We start from the raw sequence: 21760 nt of genomic DNA, 5'->3' as shown, positions 1-21760 counted from the left end.
TATCAGCTGTAGGACACAGAAAGCACTTTTAGCACCTGTACCATCTCCCTAACTCTTCTTCTTTTTCTTTTAATTAATTTTTTTTATTTTAGTTTCTCTCTCTTTCTCCCTCTCCCTCTCTTTCCCTTTCTGTCTGTCTGTCTGTCTGTCTGTCTGTCTGTCTCTCTCTCTCTCTCTCTCTCTCTCTCTCTCTCTCTCTATGTTTGTGTGTACCTTCAGAGGCCAGAAGAGGACATCAAATCCATTGGAGCTGAATTACACATGGTTATGAGCTACCTGATGTGGGTGCTAGGAATTGAACTTGGGTCTTCTACAAGAGCAGCAAGTACTCTTAACTGCCCAGTCACCCCTTAAGTTCTTTTCTGACCTCCTCTGGCAGGAGTTGATGGAGCAGGTCTGAAGAAGACAGAGGTGCCCCCATCCTTCCAGGTGCCTCCATATATCTGGAGAAGCAGATGGTGAATTTGCCATGTTGGTTTATGTTCAGGTATCAGAAAAGGCAAGAAACAATCACTTCCGTTTGGAGTAAAGAGAAGCCTAGAGTCATGGGGTCTGCATAGCCCCACTACTTTGGGTGTCTGGTCTTCTGGGATGCCTGGAACTTCACCCTCTTGTGGTTTGGTTGGATGCCAGCTTAGCGATGAGTCATACAAAGCAATGAGAAAATGGGAAAGGGAAAAAAAAGGCACAAAGATATCTCCAAAGAAAGAGTCTGGGTAGCCAAAGCAATGCTAACAAAAGCAAAATATTATATTTGCATATCAGTGCAGGGAAACCTCCGTACTGCTGACCACACTGGAAACTCACCGAAGCCTTAGTGTATTTTGCAGAAGTGTTGGCTTTTTTATAGACTTTTCTGCCTCCCTAGTTTATTTTTAGGAATGCATCCCAAGGTTGTGTAACATTTTAGCAATATGGGTTTTCATTTCAACAATGTATACAGTGGCAAAGAGATTTAGAAACAGAATTATAGTCTCTCTGTATGACTCAGTGCTCTATAATTGTAATTTGGTGTCACTCTGGAAAAATACTAGAGAAAATCAACTTTATTTTTTTTATTTTATGTACATTGGTGTTTTGCCATGGTGTTGGGTCCCCTGGAATTACAGACACTTTTGAGTTGCCACGTGGGTGCTAGAAATTGAACCCCAGTCAGTGCTCTTAACCACTGAGCCATCTTTCTAGCCATGAAAAACAACTTTAGAGAAGAAAGATTTGTTTTGGTTCATGGTTTCAGAGGCGTCAGTTCATCATGGTGAGGAGGGTACAGCAGAGAAGACCATCATACATTATGGCCAGGAAGCAGATAGTACCTGTCCTTCATCCAGGGGACAGCCTACTGACTGGTGCCAATCATCTCCCCCACTTAAAGTCATTCTTTCTGGACACCCCCACATACACACGTGCAGAAGTAATCTTTACTAAATTCTTAGGTGCCTCTCAATCCAGTCCAGTTCACCATCAAGATTAATCATCATAATAAATAACTATATAAAAGAAAAATTATAGTGTCTGCTATATACTATTCAATTAAAAGACAGAGTTTTGTGTGTGTGTGTATGTATTTTTGAGACAAGGTCTCTCTATGTAGCCCTGACTATCATAGAACTCTATATAGACCACTGCCTGCCTTAAAAAGCAGTTTTCGAGCTGGGCATGGTGGCGCACACCTTATCCCAGCACTTGGGAAATAAAAGCAAATGGGTCTCTATAAAATCAAGATCAGCCTGGTCTACATAGAGGGTGTGTGTGTGTGTGTGTGTGTGTGAGAGAGAGAGAGAGAGAGAGAGAGAGAGAGAGAGAGAGAGAGAGAGAGAGATCTCATTTTCCAAGGCAATGTGTAGGAAAGGATTCCCATTGGTTTTCAGTCCCCAGTGCTGGGATTGAACCCAGTGACCTGCACATGCCAGGCAAACGCTCTACCACTGGGCTATGTCCCCAACCCTTGTTTTTTTGACGCAGCGTTTCACTATATACCTCAGGCTGGTCTTGGACTTGTTATGCAGCCCAGTGTTTTTCAGACTCATGGTTCCTTCTCCTTCCTCTAGTATGGGGGCTAGAGGCATGCTCAGTGATTCAAATTTTTCCAAGGCGATAGATACAGAGGAAAGGCAGAAGAGCGAACATTGCAGATTTGATGGCGACGGACCCAACAGCTGTAGTACTTATTTTCTTTTCCTTTCACCACTTGTCATTTGCTCAGTTCTTTATCATCAATATGAATAACTGTCCCAACAGAGAGGGAAAAGCACATTAAGATTATTTTTAAGAGGAAAGAAAAGTAGCTGAATTGGACATATAAAGGTGGAGCCGAAGAAGCGAAGGAGCCGAGAGCCCCCTTTCTAGGGAAGATGTGGCACTGTATAGGGACACACCCTTGAAGTCTGGGGAACCGGGTGTAGCTGTCTATAGACACCCAAAGCCAGAAATTAAGAGTTTTCTTTTTTAAATTACAAGATCACATTTCCCCCATCTCTTTTTGGAACAAGATTAAAGGATCTGAAAGCCTTGGAGCCAGGACAAGGGCCACAGAGCACAGGGCAGGGCTTAGCCTTGGCCACCTGGTCACCCACATTTGGATCCCTGCATTCTACTTCCCACCAGGACAGCCTAACTTACTGAGCCTCTGTCCCTTGATTTCCTCCTTGGAATAAAGCGATCGTTGATGACTTCACACCAGTGCTTGTCCAACCTGCAGCCCACAGACCGCGTGTATCCCACGAGAGCTATGAGCAGCCCAGACTGTTTGGAGATGATAGGGTCAACAGGTGGACAGCCCTGCCTAGAGAGTGCCAGCTTGCCTTCAGATGAGGACGACCCTCAGTGGGTATGCAAAGCCAGAGGTCACACAGATTGCTACATAGATCATGCTCTCTTCCCCTTTAGATGTATTCTAATGATGAAATTTAATTTGTAAATTAAGCCTGGTGTCTTAGGGTTTCTGTTGCTGTAAAGAGACACCATGACCATGGCAACTCTTATAAGGAAAACATTTATTTCGGGTGGCTTACTTATGATTTCAGTCCATTATCATCATGGCGGCATGTGGGCAGACATGGTGTTGGCTACATCTTGGTCAGAAGGCAACAGGAAGTGGACTGTGAGTCCTACAGCTTGCAGGCAACAGGAAGTGGACTCTTAAGTGTCACACTGAGTGAAGCTTGAGCAAAGGAGACCTCAAAGTCTGCCCCCAGTGACACACTTCCTCCATCAAGGCCACACCTACTTCAAGGATACTTCCCAATAGTGCTGCTCCCCTGTGAGCTCATGGGGGCCAATTCCAGTCAAACTACCACACCTGGTAAGAGATTCACAGCATATAATGAAATAAAACGTATAACAGTACACTGAAATACAACTTCAATGCATCCTCTGCTTTTTCTCTTTGTGCTGCTTGGTTTTGGCCAACTTGATACAAGTTAGACTCATCTGGAATGAGGGAATCTATCGAAGAATCACCTCCATATGATTGCCCTGTGGCATGTCTATAGGGCATTTTCCTGATTAGTGACTGCTGTAGCCAGGGCCCAGATCACTGTGAGTGGTCGCACCCCTGGGCTGGCAGTCCTGGGACAGACTGAGCAAGCCATGAGAAGCAAGCCAGTAAGTAGCACCCCTCTACAGCTTCAGCTTTGGCTCCTGCCTCAGTGATGGGATGTGACCTGGAAGGTGTAAGCCAAATAAACCCTTTTCTCCCCAAGTTGCTTCTGATCACAGCCATAGAAAGAAACCTAACCTAGGACACTCTTTCTCCAAGCGTCTTACCATGCTGGTGTTCACGGTTCTGGTTCAACTTTTTTCCATCTTCACATTCTGTGAAAGATTTTTAGCACCCCAGCTTGTGAGTCTTCTCTTTACTGAGGAAACACTTTGTGGCTTTTGTTTTTCCCTATCTGAGCGTTCGGCCTCTGTGCTCTTGTGCTTTGAGGCCATCAGTACTAAAACAATGGTTACCTGAACACAGGTACTGCCTGCTGCGAGGGGTCCCATATCAGAGCACGATGAGACAAGCTGTTGACTGATTCATGAATGGGTGGGGTGTAGATGACCACGACACAAGGTGTGGTGTATCAAGAGCTGATTGTCATCCTGGGTAGAGGGGGCGTGGCATGGGTCAGCATGAGATTGCATCCCATTACTTGAGATAGCTGCAGAATTTAAAACGAATGAGTTGTTGATTCTTAGGATTTTCCACATACTGTTTTCCCATGAAACTGAGGATGGGTGGCAGAAATTATGAATGAGGACATAACTCCTAAATTGAGAAACATAGGAGTCACTGTGTGTGTGTGTTGGGTGTGTGTGTTGGGTATGTGTGTGTGTTGGGTGTGTGTGTGTTGGGTGTGTGTGTGTGTTGGGTGTGTGTGTGTTGGGTGTGTGTGTGTGTTGGGTGTATGTTGGGTGTGTGTGTGTTGTGTGTGTGTTGTGTGTGTGTGTGTGCTGGGTGTGTGTGTGTGTGTTGGGTGTGTGTGTGTATTGGGTGTGTGTGTTGGGTGTGTGTGTGTGTGTGTTGGGTGTGTGTGTGTTGGGTGTGTGTGTTTTAATGCAGTAACTACAAATTGCCAGCTTGACCTTTGTCAGGTCACTGACTTTCTTAATTTAAAAAAAAAAAGAGAGAGAAAGTATGGAGAGCCAACATTCAGGAGGTGGAGGTAAGAGGGCTTTCTAGTAGCCAGTCTGGGCTACACAGAGCCATCTCAGAAAACCAAAGGGGAAGAGTCAAAGACAAAAACAAGACAAGACAAAGCAAAATTCCAGAATTCAGAATCAGGTCACCTAGGCTCACGGAGTTCAGCCCTTGGGCATTCACCGATGTCCTAGGGGCACAACTAGGTTGTCAGAGTCACGTCTGTCACGGCCTCGGACAGTTCTGTTCACTCAGAGCCCAGCCTCACCTGAGAAGGATGTCTGAGAGTTAGCCCAACAAGCAAATGCATATGGCCTTGCTCACTGGAAGGAGATGAATAGTATGTCATTGACATAATGGTTGGGGAATCTCTAGCTTCATGGTTAGAAGTGTCTGCCCAAGGATTTGTTCCCTCCGAGGTGAGGCCTCGGGGAAGTAACCAGAATTAGACTAAATCATCACAGTAGGGACCCTGTTTGAATCCTGGTGACTTTGTAAGAAGAAGGTATGAGGCAAGAAGAGACACATGTATGCTCATGTCCTTGGCCATGTGATGTGCCAGGATAGCCTTTGAACATTGACAGTAGAAGGTCACTGCCAGGTGACCTTGAATTGAGCCGACAGAAGCAGCATCTAAAACAACCCCCCCACACACACACACCTTATGTTTCTGTTTTTGTTGTTTGCTTGTTTTGAGAGTGTCTTATATAGCCCAGGCTAGCCTCTAGCTTGCTGTGTAGTTTAGGATGGTCTTGAACTTGAAATTCTCTTATCTTTATTTCCCACGTGCGGAGACTACAGGGAACGCTGAGGATTGAACCCCAGGCTTTGTGCTTGCTATGAAGCGCTCTACCAACATCTCCAGCTTCGTCAGAATTTACCAAGTCCGCAGTCTGTGTTTTTAGAAACAAAAACAACAAATGCTCATTCGGTTTTCAGCCTTGGCACCTGGCTAAATTCTCCTGCGGTCAGACAGTACGCTCTGTGTGCTTTCAGTGACTGTTGAGACTTGCTTGTTGACTCACCTTGGGGTTCGTTTTGGCAAGTCTGTGTGTCCTTGAAGGGCATCTGTCCTGTGGAGTTGTTGAGTACAGCTTCCAGGAACTCCATGAACTGTCGTGTGGTTGATCTCCTTGTTCCTGTACTCAGTGCCTGGGCCGTCTGTGTGGAGAGTCTCCGCTGCATTAAGGATCGGCCGTGGATCCGATTTCCTCTTCATTCTGTCAGTTTTTGTCTCATGCATGCTGAAATGACCCATGCACATCAAGACAGTTGTACCTTCCTGGCAGAGTGACTCTTTCGTTAGCTTTTCCCTTTGGGCTCTGGTAGGTTTTTTTTTGTTGTTGTTGTGGAATCACTGTTATCTCACTTTGGATCAGCTTTCTTTTGACTGAGCTGCACACAGTGTATCTTCTATTTTTTCATGGTCTTTTGTAAGGATATGTTGTTTGATTATATTGTTCAGTCTGTCTTGGTGACGTTTGTCTTTTAATTGGAGTATCTATTGTGCTTTTCTACTGTCTTGCAAAGGCTATATTTTGTTTCCAGTCTGTGCCACTATTGGGAAGTAGTGAAACACGCACACAGACACACACACACACACAGAGTTGTTGCTGTTCTTTATCACCATTATGATGCAACTCTGAGTACCAACCCCAGGGTCTCACTCCTGAAAGGCAAGTGCCCTAACTCTGAGCTACCTCTCCAGTCCATAGTACAAATCTTTGAGGACACAGGACATTGTTATTGTTTTATACAGCGGGTTTGCATTTAGGTGTGCTCATGTCGTTTCCTGTTCTGTCCTTCATTCCTTCCTAAACCTCCACACTGTTTCTGGCATTACTTTTCCTTTGGCTTAAAGATCTCCTTCTAGTGCCTCCGTTTTTGTTTGTCTCAGTGTCCCCATTTCATCTTCATTTTTCCCCCAATCCATAGACCGCTGTTACTGTGCCAGCCCTTGGAAAATGTCATTCTGTTATTCTTATTTTTGCGGAGAGGCTGCCTGATTTCTTCAGATGTAGCATGCCCATCTCCCTCTGGCTGTGTGTGAGATTTCCTCCTTTCCTGACTGTCCACAGTCTGTGTGCCCGGAGGTGGTTTCCTCCATGTGTGCACTGCTTGGTCTTGCTACTGTGCATCGGTGTGGATAATTCCCCACCACTGCTCTTCAGATGCTTCCTCTGCACATTCTTTGGGTTTCCAGGCACATCGCTTACACTCCGTGTCCTAATTTGTCTCACCAGTCCCTTCCCATGGCCTCTGATGTCTATCTTGTCAGTCCTTGAAGGCCACTGAAAATGTCCCTCAGCTCTCCAACCTACTGGGCACTCACTTGGGAAAGGCAGAGACCTATGTAAGCCCATCTCAATGCACATCCTTTCTCTCTGGTTCCTTGGCTCTTTGAGCCCACGCAACCTAGGTATCCTTCCAGCAGCAGGTTTCACCCAATGACGGGGGTTGGGGTGGGGAGGGTAGGGCTGGGGAGGCATGACACAGAAGGGACAGGATACTCAGGCATTGTTTAAACATCCTAGAATGTTCCCTCACAAACCCGGATGGTGGACACCAGTCCCTCCATGTGGCCTCCTAATGCGATCAGGAGACTTGTAAACAAGCTGTGGAAGGCCACTGCAGGTGTGACACAGCATGGCATTTTGCATTCAGCGTTGTTCCCAAGCAGAAGGAGCAATGGCCGAGCAGCGATGAAACAAGCAATGATTGCAGGTGTGGTGGCTCGTCCCTGTAATCCCAGCACGTGGAGGCAGAGGCAGGAGGATCCCTATGAGTCTGATTCAGCCCGGGCTACAGAGTGAGAGCATGACTCAAACAAAACAAAAAAAGCCAAAACAAACAAAAAACCAATATGACAAAGGCATAAAGCAGTCAAGTCGCGGTCATACCCGTGTGCTGGGCTGGAGCGTTATTGCTCTTTGAGACAAAGGCAATGCAGTGGGTTTGTTCCCACCACTATCCCAGCAAACAGGAGGAATGCCGCAGTGCGTTGTGCTGTGATGTTAGGCTGGCTACCGTGTTACCAGGTGATGGGAATTTTCATCTCCAGTATAAACTTACGGGGTCATTTTCATAGGCAGGGTCTTTTGTTGAGCAAAACGTCACGTGGCATTTTTAGTAGGCTTATTTACTGTTTTGTAGTTGTTCGTGGTAAGAGTTTTCTAATACAAATGAGTCTACCTAGCAGAAACAGATGTTACCTCATGGGAACCCTCAGAGTTGAGTTTCTGGTCACAAAGCCTGGTGGACAACAGAGCAAAACACTAGCAACATTAGGTTTTAAAGCAGCCAGAGAGCACCTTCGTTTGTCTAATGGGACTGAGCAAGGTCTCCTTGAGGCGTGTGGTCTTTGAAGGGCAGGGTTAGAGGCTCTCTGCTGTAAGTGTCACAAAACATAAGCCGGGTGCAGACTGTGGACCCCACTGCAGGAACCCCAACACTCTCTGGGCTTGTTTGAGTGTCATAGGATGAGAATTGCTGAGTCTCTGGCGATAACAGAGGGTGTGTTCTCTTAGCAAACACACAGAGCACCAGCATGCAAAGGGTTGTGTCTCTTCAAGGCAGAGCACAGGTGACTCTGGGTGGCTTCAGCCCAAGGTAAGTTAGCCGGCCCTTCCTTGATAGGAACATCCTGAACTGAGGACAGTGCTCTCTCTGCCCCTTTGTGTATGGCTGAAATGAAGTGTGTTTGCCCCTGCGGTTTCCAGCTGCAATTCCTGGCTTTCCTTTTGGGCTCTCACATCTCAACCTGCTTCCTCCTTGAGACACGCCCACAGTCCTTTGCTCATCATCTCCCAGTCTCTGAGTTATCTGAGGACCAAGACACATGAGGTCTCTATACACAACCTCACTCTGGAGTTACACATAGATTCCCGCTGGCTGTGAATAAATTTAAAGAAGAAAAGCAAAGGTTTTCTTTAAATTTAGTTACCAGTATGGATGACAGCATTCCAAAGATGAGGAAGATGGGTGATAGACTTTGGGAACTCAGACTGCTGTTGCCAAAACTGAAATGGGAACAGAACTGGGTTGGAATGTAACCCGGAAGAACTTTGCATGCTAAGCCAGGAAGGTAATGTCACAGAACTCTTTACAGAAACCTACAACCTTTATCCTAGACTGATGGCTCTCCCGCTCATTTTTATTTGTTCCAGAAAGTTCCTGCTGCCACCCCTGACCTCTTCTCAGCACAGGACAAGGATGGAGATACCTTTCGGCTCCTGTTTCTATGGTTGTTTGGCTATGTTCGTCTTCCTGCCCTCCCTGAGCCTAGCACAGTATGAGAGCTGGCCCTACCAACTCCAGTACCCCGAGTACTTCCAGCAGCCCGCTCCCGAGTACCATCAGCACCAGGTCCCCTCCGATGTGGTCAAGATCCAGGTCCGCCTAACGGGCCAGAAGAGGAAGCATAATGAAGGCCGCGTGGAGGTCTATTATGAAGGCCAGTGGGGCACTGTGTGTGATGATGACTTCTCCATCCACGCTGCCCACGTTGTCTGCCGGGAAGTGGGTTATGTGGAAGCCAAGTCCTGGACAGCCAGCTCCTCCTACGGCCCAGGAGAAGGTAAGAGGCTGACGGTGCCAAGGAGATGAGTGTCTGTCACACAGCAAGGCCAGGACACATCCTGATGAGCCTGCGAAGAAAGATGGAATTGCTATTAAGCCTGGCTTTCCGAGAGTTTCCTATCTGCCCTGCAGGCTGTGTCTTGCTGGAAGGCTGATGGGCGCCCCCCCCTCCAGGGACTGAGGGAGGGATCAAACATCAGAAACTCTCCAGGCTCTTCCTGCTTTGAGCATGAAATGTCTCAGGCGAGACAAGATGGTTGTTGACCTCGGTCAGTAGGTGAAATTAGCCTGCACCCATCTTACTAAGCCACACTCTAAGGGTTGTAGTGTCTTGCCCACATCCAGATTTCTCCTTCCAAGTAGGGTTCTCACTCTTTCTCAAAAGAACTCCACGGGCTAGATTTCTACACACATGAAGATCATCATCATCATCACTATTTTATCGTGTCTACATGTGTGTATGTACATGTGTGCGCTTGTGACCTTATGCAGGTGTGTGTCTCTGGCCTCCTGAGGACAACCTCAAGTGTTCTTCCTCAGATGTTATCCTTCTTTTTTTTTTTCTTTTTTGAGACAAGATCTCCCCGATGGCCTGTAACTCACCAAGTAGGCTAAGCTGTAGGCCAGCAAGTAGGCCAGCAAGCCCCAGGGATTCCCGTCTCTGCCTCCTTGCCATTGGGACTACAAATGATCACACATATCTTCAACTTGCTATTTTAACTTTAACATGCTGTTGTTTTAACATTGGTTGTCATAAGACCAGAGTCACACTGAATTGTTAACTTTGAGTTGGCCCCTTCCTTCCTTCCTTCCTTCCTTCCTTCCTTCCTTCCTTCCTTCCTTCCTTCCTTCCTTGTTAGAGTCAAATACATTTATCCCGAAGCAACAATAACAAAAGAAAATAACGAGGCTGGAGAGATGCCGCAGAATGTGCTGCTTTTCTCAGAGGCCTGAGTTTGATTCCCAGCACCCGCACCAGGTGACTCACAATAGCTTACAACTAACTCCAGGGGGCTCTGAGTCCCCTGAAGGACTCTGAGGATCCGTGCTGTCCCATGCATGTGCCAACCCATAGATAAACAGGCACACACAGAATTAAATACAATTTCGAAAGCACACAAAAGGGAAGTTATGAGAGGTTTGAGGATCAATCTTCACGACTCAGACTTCTAGCTCAGGGCCATGATGAGCTAACTGTGTAGTTTTACAATGTGGATGTGCTCTAAAAAAGAACTGTTAGCAATCTCAGCATCATGAGGCACCATAGAAAACCAAAAACAACTATGAGGTCACCAGGCAATAGGGTGGTATCTGAGGACCTCTTTTATACATGTGGTACATCATTAAACAAAATGTCATATGGCATGTGATTGACATCTGGAAGATGGATTCTTTACGAACTGGTGTGCCCCAGTAGTTGGCATCCCTAGTTAGGAATGCCGGTGTGGGCAAAAGGTATCATTTGCAAACAAATGTTCTTCTTGGGGCTAGGAGACAGCTCTGTGGGTAAAGAAATTTCCATGCAAGCAAGTAGACCTGAGTTTGGCTATCTAGCACCTACACAAACACTGGGCATGGTGGCATGTGTAGGAAGCCTCAGTGCTGAGGGAGTGGATACAGGTAGACTCCTCCAGCTAACCTAGTCAATTGGTGGGCACCAGGTTCAGTGAAATACTCTATCTCTGGAAGAAGATAACCTGACCTCTCTGGTATCCACATATGCTTATGTATGTGTGTGTGTGCACCCCCCCTCCCCGAAACACACACACAGTGTTCTTCCAAGAGCTGCACCTCTACTCCAGGTTGACAACTCAAGTACCTTTTCCCCTACTGAGCTGCCCACAGGGCTTGGCATTAATCAGACTGTTGGACTAGAGTGAGCTGTCCACACTCTCTGGACCCAAAGGGTCAATGCCATGATAACTGTACAAAAGCTTTCTTGAGTAAGCATAATAACGCACAACATTTCAGACTCTACCCAGGACATTATGATCTCAAAGTTCTGGGTGGGACTGGATCTGCAGCGGGTTGAGGGGACAGTGAGATAGACAAGTTAAACTCCCTTTAGCCCTCTCTCCTCTCCGTTATTCCAAAATGATGGGAAGAAACGTGTACCATTTTCTGCACCCCTCACCTCCAGCCAGTGGGGAGTTTCCTGATGGAAGAACTGGCCTAAGACCCCATGCTTAGAGTCACATGTGCCGAAAGCTTGTTCTGGTTCACTTGGCAGCAATGAGAGTCAAAGCAACCAAGACCGATTAGCTGGAGCCTTTAGAACCACTTCCTGTCTCTGACTAAACTTCCGATGTTCATCCATATGTCCACATCTCTGTTTATTTTGCTATCTGAGTGATCTAGGGCTTATGTCAAATTTATACTTTCCATTCTGATTATTGTACCCTCAAATTTTTATGACAAATATTCTCCAACAATGGTGGCTTTCCCCAAGTGACAGATTTATTTTTTTAATCAAATTTGGAGCAAATCTATCATCAGATGAGATATCTGTGGATCTTTGCCTATAGAAGCCAGCAGGAGTAGCAGGACAAGTGGGCCTGCTGGGTAGGACTTTGCTATCAGAGGATAAAAAGAATCCAAGGGCTCAGGAGAGTGGAGAAGACTTGAAAGGAAGCTAATAAAATGATCATTTATAGAGTCCGTGCTGAATAAGGAAGGGAGAGTCATGAGGAGGAAGGAAGGATCCTGCAAAACTCTTCAAACCCATGAGTAGGGATCCCAGCTGAGTTAACACTAACAAGAATTTGCTGGAAAGATGGTGGGAGATACAGCTGCAGAATGTGATGGTTGAGATGGAGATTGAGGAGGGTTCAGTCATTGATTACAACCAGGGCTGAACCATGACCTTGAAGAGCATTAGGAGCCAAGGGCAAGAAGGTCTCCATAAGGAGGATAAGTGGTGACTGAGTACCGAATTTCTAAAGGCTTGACAGCTGCAGTTTAAGGAAAGGATAGGGAGAAACAAATCCTAGACAAACTGAACATTGTGATGCCAAGGGATTAAGACTTGAGCTGTCTGAGAGATGAGACAATGGTTCAGTCCATAAAGAACTTATGAAGAGGGCTGGAGAGATGGCTCAGAGGTTAAGAGCACTGACTGTTCTTCCAAAGGTCCTGAGTTCAATTCCTAGCAACCACATGGTGGCTCACAACCATCTGTAATGGGGTCTGGTGCCCTCTTCTGACCTTCAGACATACATGGAAGGAATGCTGTATACATAATACATAAATAAATATATTTTTTTAAAAAAAAAGAACTTATGAAGACCCAAGTTTGATCCCCCCCAACACACCGCACACACAGGAAGTGGAGGTGGCAGCTGAGCATAGCGGGATGTACTTGCAACCCCAGCTCTAGGAGGTCGAGACAAGCAGATCACTGAGCTTACTGGCCAGCCACTCTAGACTCCTTGGAGAGTTTCAGGCCAATAAGAAAACCTGTCTCTCAAAATCAGGTGGTCAGAACCTGAGGAATGACACCTGAGGTTGTTCCCTGGTCTCAGCATGCACATATACAAACGTGCACATACACACAAACACATGTGCACACTCTTGTACACACACACATACACACAGAGTTCATCCATTTGCATAGAAAGTGGCACTTGGTTTGCACCATGAGAGAACTTCTAAATATAAGTGTATTTAAGTTTCATCAGTTTCAGTGCAGATTTAATATAGCCCTGGGTGTATGGCATGCACTCAGTAAATATAAGCTGACTTTGGTGTGGGAGAAAACAAAAAATGGTTGATTAAACAGGATGGGGTTTGATGATCAGAATCTGGCTAGTGTCCTGGCTGGGACTGCTGCTGCTGGTGGTAGTGGTACCCAGTAGAGTCTGACCTGGAGTCAGGCTCTGTGGATGGGCTAGGAAGGATGTAGCTGACCCCATAACAGGCTGCCCTCCTAGAGTCTTCAGGCACCTCCAAGGTTCAAGTTGTCATAACAAAAATGGCACAATTGCAAGGGATCCCCTGGATTTTTCAGCCTAACCCACAACCTCCCCAAGCTCAGGCAAGCCATGACCCTTTCAGAGAGTTCCAAAGAGGGCTTTCACAGTAACCTGAAACAGGGTGGGGACTCTCCACTCAACTGTACCAACACTGACAAGGACAAGGGCCCTGCATGTTCTAGCTTGGAATAATTTCCACTGCCTGATCAAACCAAGGACTCAGCATTCAAACCCCATTTCATTTATGTTCCGCCTCTTCTAAGACATTTGTGAATTGTTTACATGCTTCTTCTTTCGTCAGGAGATGGGTTTCCGTGAGTGAGTGGAAAGAGAAAAACACAATTTTGCTTCTGATCGGATGGCTTTTGTTTGTGTCCTCAATAAGAGCCTCATCCCAAGTACCACTTTCCCTGCATCCAGATGTCCCCTAGGTGCCTAGAACTGCCTCACTTTCCCATAGGCAGACATGCAAGCAGTGTGTGTTGGAAGCAGGACAATCTAGCTGACGGGTACCAGATATACCGGAGAAAACATTGACACGAAACCAGACCAAATAATAAACCGTGGCTGCTGATACTATCTTAGCAAAGTGTAGATTTGTGTGTCCTCCATCTAGCAGACAACGTCATGGTCAAGCTTAGCAGAGAGCAAGCCTGCTAGAAGGGAGCATGAATGGTACAGGACAGAGCAGTTCCGCTGCGTAACAGCTCCCTCGGTACCCCAGGGTGCTGATTCCACACGCTTTGCTGCTCCATGCAAAGATACTCTGAATTTTTCACCGTAGCCATGTGGTGGAATTAAACTGGACATCCATCAAGAGATGACTGAGAGCGGGACATAGTGGTGCACTTGGGAGGCAGAGGCAGGTAGATCTCTGTGAGTTCTAGACCAACCTGGTCTACAGGGTGAATTGTAGCATAGCCAGAGTTACACAGTGAGATCCTGTCTTAGATAGATAGATAGATGATAGATAGATAGATAGATAGATAGATAGATAGATAGATAGATAGATAGATGATAGATAGATATGATTGAATAAGGGATATATAGATATAGATATATAATGAAATACTTGTCAGCCATCACAAAAACAAAATTGTATCATTTTGGGAAAATGGATGAAACTAGATACCATCATATAAAGTGAAGCAAGCTGAGGCCAACTAGAAAAATATCATGTTTTCTCTTGTATATAAAATCTAGACTTTAAAAAAAAAAGAACTTGAGCCAGGCAGTGATGGCAGATACCTTTAATTCCAGCATTCAGGAAGTGGAGGCAGGTGAGTCTTTGAATCAGAGGCTAGCCTGGTCTATATAGCGAGTTCCAGGATAGCCAGGGCTCCACAGAGACACTCTGTCTGGAAAAACAAAACAAACAACATTAACAATGACTTGGAAGCAGAAGGCTCTTTGGGAAGAGGAGGGGATCAGCAGAGCTGAAGGGCAGGAGAAGATAGTGGGGTGAAGAATACCTAAGTTCATGATATGCTTGCACAAGAATGTCTTAATGAACTCACTCTTTGAGACTGGTTATTGACTGTCCTCAAACTCATGGGTGATTCTCCTGCTTCTGCCTTGCTAGTACTGCAATTACAGGCATGTGCCACCATACCTGGCTGAAACCCATTATTTTGTGCAATATATAATATATACATATACATATATATATACATATACATATATATTCACATACATACATATACTAGGTGGGAAACAAAATGTTTCTGGTCATCCTCCATGCCCAAGTGAGGGTGGCTTCTTTGGCTACAGAAGGAATGAGGGCACTGCCTCTTTTCACAATCTGCCCTTCAGCAGCTCAGTTCGGAATGTTCTGAGAGAGAAGCCTCGCTGGCAAGATGGAGGGGCCCTTCCGTTGCTAGTACATGGTAAAACAAATACTAGCTTGCTGTAGAAACAGCCGTCTATTAGCAAGCATGCGTTTCAGTGGAGCCTGATGGCTTGGAAACCAGCCCAGATTGAGAAAGTGGTTGGAAAACCTCCGTCCAGATGTTTTCAATCAACTCATTGTTCCCACAATGAGTCCAGAGCTCTGTCCTTTGAGCCCCAACCAGCCAGGCATCAGAGTACACACGTTGTAGCCAGGCTTGCAAGTCAGGAGACGGGCCCCACGTCCTCCTTGGCCTTGAACAACCTCAGCTTCACACGTCGATTTTTTAATCTATGATGGGAGTGTTTTCATCAGCTCCCTCAGCCACTATGGGAGCCATATAATACATTGGCTTGTTTACTTAGAACAAGGAAAAGGGGATGGAATATGTCAGCAGCCCTGTTCATTAGCTTGCTGGATCTTCATGGCAGCCTGTCTGTTGGATATCACTTTGACTTTAGAAATGGGGACAAGGTTTGTTTCAATGGCTGACTCAGTCACAGGTCCCCAAGGCCGTGGCAGATAGGACATAAACACAGGTTTGTTCGCCTCTTCTGTTTTCTAGGCCTCTAAAAGGACCTGTGGGAAAATGACAGATGTGGTTGAGTTTGGTTTTGTAATGTTTGGGGGGCAAAGTGCTTGCTGTGCAAGCATGAGAATTTGAGTGTGAATCCCAAGCAAACACATAAAAGCCAAACATGAAGGCTGTGTCTATGTAGCCCCTGCATGGAGGAGCAGGGCCACTCCCATCCATTAAGGTGTCGGGCCAAGTCAGCCTAGCTGAACTGTCCAGGTTCAGGGAAGTGACCCTGTTGCAAAAAATGAGGTAGAGATCAATAGAGGAAGGCATGCTAATACAAAGTTTGGCTTCCAGGCATGTATATGCACACATGTGTGCAATCTGATGCCTGTCTATGTAGATAGACCACAAACACACATACACACACACACACACACACACACACGTTATTTGATACTATCTGGCATCTTTTTTACGGTTTTATTGTTTATTGCAGTAAAATATACATTATACCATTTATATCCCAATCTTTTGAAGTGCATATACACTTTAGTAGTGTTAAGTATTTTCCCATTGTCATGCAACCAATTTCCAAAACATCTTGCAAAACAGAAACTCTGGGCCCATTAAATAACCACCTCCCATCCTCCTCACCGCCCCTGGCAATTCCTATTCTACTTGGTTTCTCAGAATTTCAGAAGTCTAGGTAGTAATCTTTCCGTATTTGGTCTTTTGTGACCAGCTTTTCCCACTTAGCGGAATGTCCTCAAGGCCTGAAGCATGTGTCAGAGTTTTCCCTTCTACAGTTTTCCCTTATATGTATGCAGTTTGTCAACAGATGTTCGCTGCTTAGATCTCTTGGCAGTTACGAATTACGCTTCTGTAAAAGTGGGTGTACAGACTCCTCCCCCAAGGCCTTGCTTTCAATGTCTGTCTCTCCTTCCCTCCCCTCCCTCTGTCTCTCCCTCTGTCCCTTCCTTCCTTTCTTGTGCTGAGGCCTTGTAGATACTAGACAAGTACCTTGCCACTGAGCTACAGCCCCAGCCTTTTAAATTTATTTATTTCTTTATTGAGACAAGGTCTCATTCTGAGCCCAGGCTAGACTGGAACTCACTGTATAGCCCAGTCTAGCCTCAAACTCCAGGCAGTTGTTCTTAGTCTTTGGAGTGCTACGATTTCAGACACAGGGCTGAGTACATCTGCAATTTCTTTCTTCTAGATTTAGAGACAGGGTCTCAATAAATTGTGCAGGCTGACTTGGTGGATCTCACTGTGCAACGTGGTGGGCTCAAACTTGTGATTCCCTTGCCTCAGTCTAGCATGTATAGGGCTCAGGGTCCTATCCCAGCCCTGACCCCCACTACAGCAAGGTCACTGTGGAATGTGGCCAGCCTCCTGTTCTTTGCACTAGGAGAAAATTCTGAGTGCAAAGTCCCAGAGGGTTAACCATGTGACACCATCTCATGCCATCGGGGTGGTGGTGAGATGTCCTCAGCAGGCTTCTGTATTTGAACACTTGGTTCCCCAGCTGGTGGCACTGCTTTAGAAGGCTGGGAAATTTTTTGGAGGTGGGGCCTTGATGGGAGGAAGAGAGTCACTGGGGGAGGGCCTTAACATTATATAGTGTAACCACACTTCCAGTCAATTCCCTGTTTTCTGTCTGTCAAGATACAAAGGCATAAGCCAGACTGGTAGTGCACGTCTTTAAAACCAGCACTTAGGAGGCAGAAGCACGTGTGTGATGACCTGTCCCTGACCAGGTATGGAGAAAAAGAGGACTTGAGAAGGTGCTAATTAGGGAACCGACTCATAGGCTATGACTTGGTGCCCAGAGGCTGACCTCTCTGAACCAGACTTCTCTGTCTGGAAAGAGTGTTACCTAGGTCTCCCCCAGGTGGTGATACATGTGGAGGTGCCCTAAAGCCAGCAAACCCTTGCTGACAGAGTGGATGGGATGACAGCTGCCCCTTTTGCAGAGGCATGCTAAGCTGACTTGTGTTACGGGTAATAACTAAACCCATGTCCTTGTCATTGCCCCCATTTTCACTATAGAGCAGCCATGAGCTGTCTCTAGCCACTCCGCTTCTCTGCGGTTTGCATGTTGTCTCTATTTGTCTCACTTGCTGTCTCCACTTTGCTGATGGGAACAGGGCTTTGACAGGGGGTTCAAAGCTAATAGAGACTGAACCAGAATTCCAATCCAGGTTAGTCTCCAAAGCCTATTGCATCCAGCATGGCTTGGCCCCGGGGAAACCTGGTTGGGGTTTCAAGGGAATGAAGGAGAGGACAGAAGACGCACAGGCACACAGACAGGAAAGCTGAGATTGGGTGGGCTGTGCTGGTTCTGTGGAGCAGCACCAATTACAGCAGCAATTCAGAACTCCTGACCCTGCGTTATGTACAGTCCAGAAGGAAGGGTTAAGCAGTCTTGTTAGGCGGTCTCTGAAGGAGAGCCGTCAGTCTCAGATTACAATCATCTGGAGAGAGAACTTGTGGTTAGTAGTTTTTGCGCATGCGCATCCTGTTAACCGTCTCACACACAAACCAGAGGGAGGCTTTGCGAGTTCCCACAGGGTCTGAGGCTTTCCTCTGCTTCTATGGTGGTGTGGCCCTTGTCCGCCCCCCCCCCCCCGCCCCCAAAGACTCATATATTTGAATGCTTGTTAGTGGAACTTCTTGGGAAGAAATTATTTGCGAAGGATGGGGGAGGTGTGGCCTTGTCACTGGGGACTGGCTTTGTGGTTTCCAAAGCGCTTGCCACTCCACTCTCCCTGCCTCATGGCTGCGTCTCTAGATGTGATCTCTCAGTTACCGCTCCAGCATCACGCCTGCCTGCCTGCCTGCTGCCATGCTCCTACCGTGGTAGTCAGGGACGCCAGCCCTCTGGATCCATGAGCCCTAATTAAACACTTTCTTTCCTAAGTGGCCTTGGTTATGGTGTTTTGTCACAGCAATTGGAAAGTAATTTAGACAACTCCTCACGCATTAACCCTCTGCTTCCCACAAACGCCCCTGTTCTTTTGTACTGCTCAGGGTGGCTAAAATGCATGGTCAGACTGGTGATGTAGCTCAGTGGGTAAAAGTCCCCTGAGGCTCGTGTCAACCTGGAAGGAGAGATCCAACTCCACCAAACTGCTCTCTGACCTCCGCACTTTCTCACTGTGGCATGTGCCCCACCCCCCCACACCCATCATGTACACACACAATAATAATAAATAAAGCTAAACTTCATGTCAAGTTGACTGGGTTTGAAATCTCCTAGGAGACTCACTTCTGTGTGTGCCTATCAAGATGTTGCCACAGAGATTTAACTGCGGAGGGAAGACCCACCCTGAGTGTGGGTGGTACCATCTGGAGTCCCAAACTGAACAAAAAGGAGGAAAACAAGGAAGTCAGCTAAGTGTTAGAATTCATCCCTCTCTGCTTCCTGAATGTGATTGATTCTTCTTCTTCTTCTTCTTCTTCTTCTTCTTCTTCTTCTTCTTCTTCTTCTTCTTCTTCTTCTTCTTCTTCTTCTTCTTCTTCTTCTTCCTCCTCCTCCTCCTCCTCCTCCTCCTCCTCCTCCTCCTCCTCCTCCTCCTTCTCCTCCTCCTCCTTCTCCTCCTCCTCCTTCTCCTCCTCCTTCTTTTTGGTTTTTCCAGACAGGGTTTCTCTGTGTAGCCCTGGCTGTCCTGGAGCTCACTCTGTAGACCAGGTTGGCCTCGAACTCACAGAGATCCACCTACCTCTGCCTCCTGAGTACTGGGATTAAAGGCATGCACCACTACTGCCCGGCCTCACTTCTTGATGTCATCCTGCCATGATCAGCTGTATCCCTTTGTAAACCACGAGCCGATGTAAACCCTTCTTTCCTATGTCTCTGTCGGGCGTTTTATCACACATTGAGAAAGGTAACTGATATACCACATGACTTCCAGGATTGAATATGATTTCTGTCCTAATTGTGGGCAAACCACCACCTCCTCAGATCACATCAACTGCCTATTCTAGCAAGGGAATTCCAGTGATCTAAGATTAGGTGTGACAATCTCATGTAACAAAAATTAATTGACAGCTACACACACTTGCCAAATTTGGGGTGGAATTCTGTGTAAGGTGCCAGTGCCCTTGCCACCTGGAAGTGAGTTGACAACCTCTGCTTCCTTCAGGGCCCATCTGGCTGGACAATGTCCACTGCACTGGCAAAGAAGCAACCCTGGCAGCCTGCTCCTCCAATGGCTGGGGTGTTACTGACTGCAAGCACACGGAAGATGTGGGCGTGGTGTGCAGTGACAAGAGGATTCCTGGGTTCAAATTTGACAACTCATTGATCAACCAAATAGAGGTAAGCTCTATGTTCTTTGTGTGTGTTTGTGTGTGTGTGTGTGCTGTTGTGAGCATGAAATCCGTAACCTGTAGCATGAATTCTAATTGGTCTAATAATAAAATCTTAGAATTAGCTATAGGAGGTGAAAGCTGAAGGATCAGAGAAACAGAGCAGCCAACCACTAGAGAGTTTTTACCTCTACCAATGTTGAAATCAAAGAGGCGATCCTGTTCTCAGACTGCATCCCCAGCCTGTTGTCTGTGTTTCTATCCTGCTTGGTTTCTGTCCTGCAACCAGGTCCCACAGCCATTTAGCCCCAAAGAAATCACACAGAAGTCTATATTAATGATAAGCTGATTGGCCCATTAGCTCAGGCTTCTTATTAACTCTTATATTAATCCATTATTCTTATCTATGTTAGTCACATGGATCGGTACCTTTTTCAGTGAGGCAATCACATCTTCCTTCTTCTGTGGGGACAGGACCGCTGGAGGAATGGGCTTCCTCCTTCCCAGAATTCTCTGTTCTCATTGACCTGCCTCTATTTCCTATCTGGTTGTCCTGTCTATACTTCCTGCCTGGCTACTGGCCAATCAGCATTTATTTAAAACATAATTGACAGAATATAGACAATTGTCCCACACCACTAGCCTGACTGCCTCAGATTGAATTGCTACTTAGACTACAATGATCCTGTCTCCTCCTGCCTTATGTTCCTCTCTCCACCCAGCCATATCACTCCGGTCTCCTCCTCCCTTGTGCTGGGATTAAAGGCTGTGATCACAAGTGCTGGGGTGACCTTTGTGTGAGCTCTGTTTCTCTTTTACACTGGAACAATTTTGTGTAGCCCAGGGTGGCCTTGAACTGACAGATCCATCTGCCTCTCTCTCCCAAGTCCTGGGATTAGAGGTGTGTGCCACCACTGCCTGGCCTCTAGCGGTTTAGTTCTGCACTCTGATCTTCAGGCAAGCTTTTTTTTTTGTTGTTAAAACACAAACAACTGTGTATTCTCAGCCTCTGCGTGCTCTCAAATCGTGTCTTCCCTATTTGAGAATGTATTTTCTTTCTTTTTTTGCATATAATATGTCTTGCCTATTTGTTGAGTACTAGGTATATACGGGGATTAATACCAGCTAGATTTGACGTGAGGGAAAGCTGAAGGATTTCTGCAGAGCGGATACCATGATGTGTGTGGGTGTTTTGCTTACATGTATGTCTCTGTACCACATATGTACCTGGTGCTCAAGGAGGCCAGAAGAGAGCACAAATGGTTGTGAGCTGCCATGTAGGTTCTGGGGGTTGACTCAGTCTTCTGGAAGAACAGCAAGTGCTCTTAACTGCTGAGCCATCTTGAAAAGAAAAAAAGACGTGAAATCACTCCCATTTAGGCTCCAGGTGATGGCCCCAGACTGTGCCCTAGATGTTACCTTTCCATGACTCCCACTGCCCTGCTCCTCTTTCCTGTGCCCCGAAAGCGCATGGCATGCAGTACACACTGGGTCCTGTCCCAACCTGCATGGATAGTGAATGAGTTCCCATCCTCCCCTTGGCTAGAGTGTGAGGCCACTTTTAGTGGTCATCTTCAAACATGGTCATTCATTCATAACAAGAGTACCACGGAGACGATCCAGTTCCGGGACTGAATACCAGTCACGAACTTTTGTTTTCTCATGGAATTGACATAGAAGAGAATGGGCTATGAAACCCAGAGTCCCAGAAATATCCATGCCCACTCTACATCCCTAAGGAAACAGCACCCACTTGTATGTGTCTCTGCTCTCTGACAAGACCAGAAGCTCCTGGAAGGCAGAAGCTACGTCTTAATCATCGTTGCATCTGACACACGGATGCACCAAATGTGAACAAATTT

At 46.4% G+C, this 21760-nt stretch overlaps 1 protein-coding gene across 1 annotated transcript in view; it reads left to right on the top strand.

The window, feature by feature from the left end:
- Loxl2 (lysyl oxidase like 2) overlaps nucleotides 1–21760 on the top strand; it is an 80631-nt gene that overhangs the window by 13093 nt on the left and 45778 nt on the right. Inside the window, exons 2-3 of the mRNA XM_057786752.1 lie at nucleotides 8794–9203; nucleotides 19733–19908. Coding sequence (XP_057642735.1) covers nucleotides 8840–9203; nucleotides 19733–19908 — 540 coding nt within the window. The 5' untranslated portion in view covers nucleotides 8794–8839. The remainder of the gene's footprint in view (nucleotides 1–8793; nucleotides 9204–19732; nucleotides 19909–21760) is intronic.

This window comes from Chionomys nivalis, chromosome 12, assembly GCF_950005125.1.
Source record: "Chionomys nivalis chromosome 12, mChiNiv1.1, whole genome shotgun sequence".
In the NCBI taxonomy this organism is placed as follows: domain Eukaryota; kingdom Metazoa; phylum Chordata; class Mammalia; order Rodentia; family Cricetidae; genus Chionomys; species Chionomys nivalis.
The sequence above is the reverse complement of the archived record's forward strand: the minus strand, read 5'-3'. Positions and strand labels throughout refer to the sequence as shown.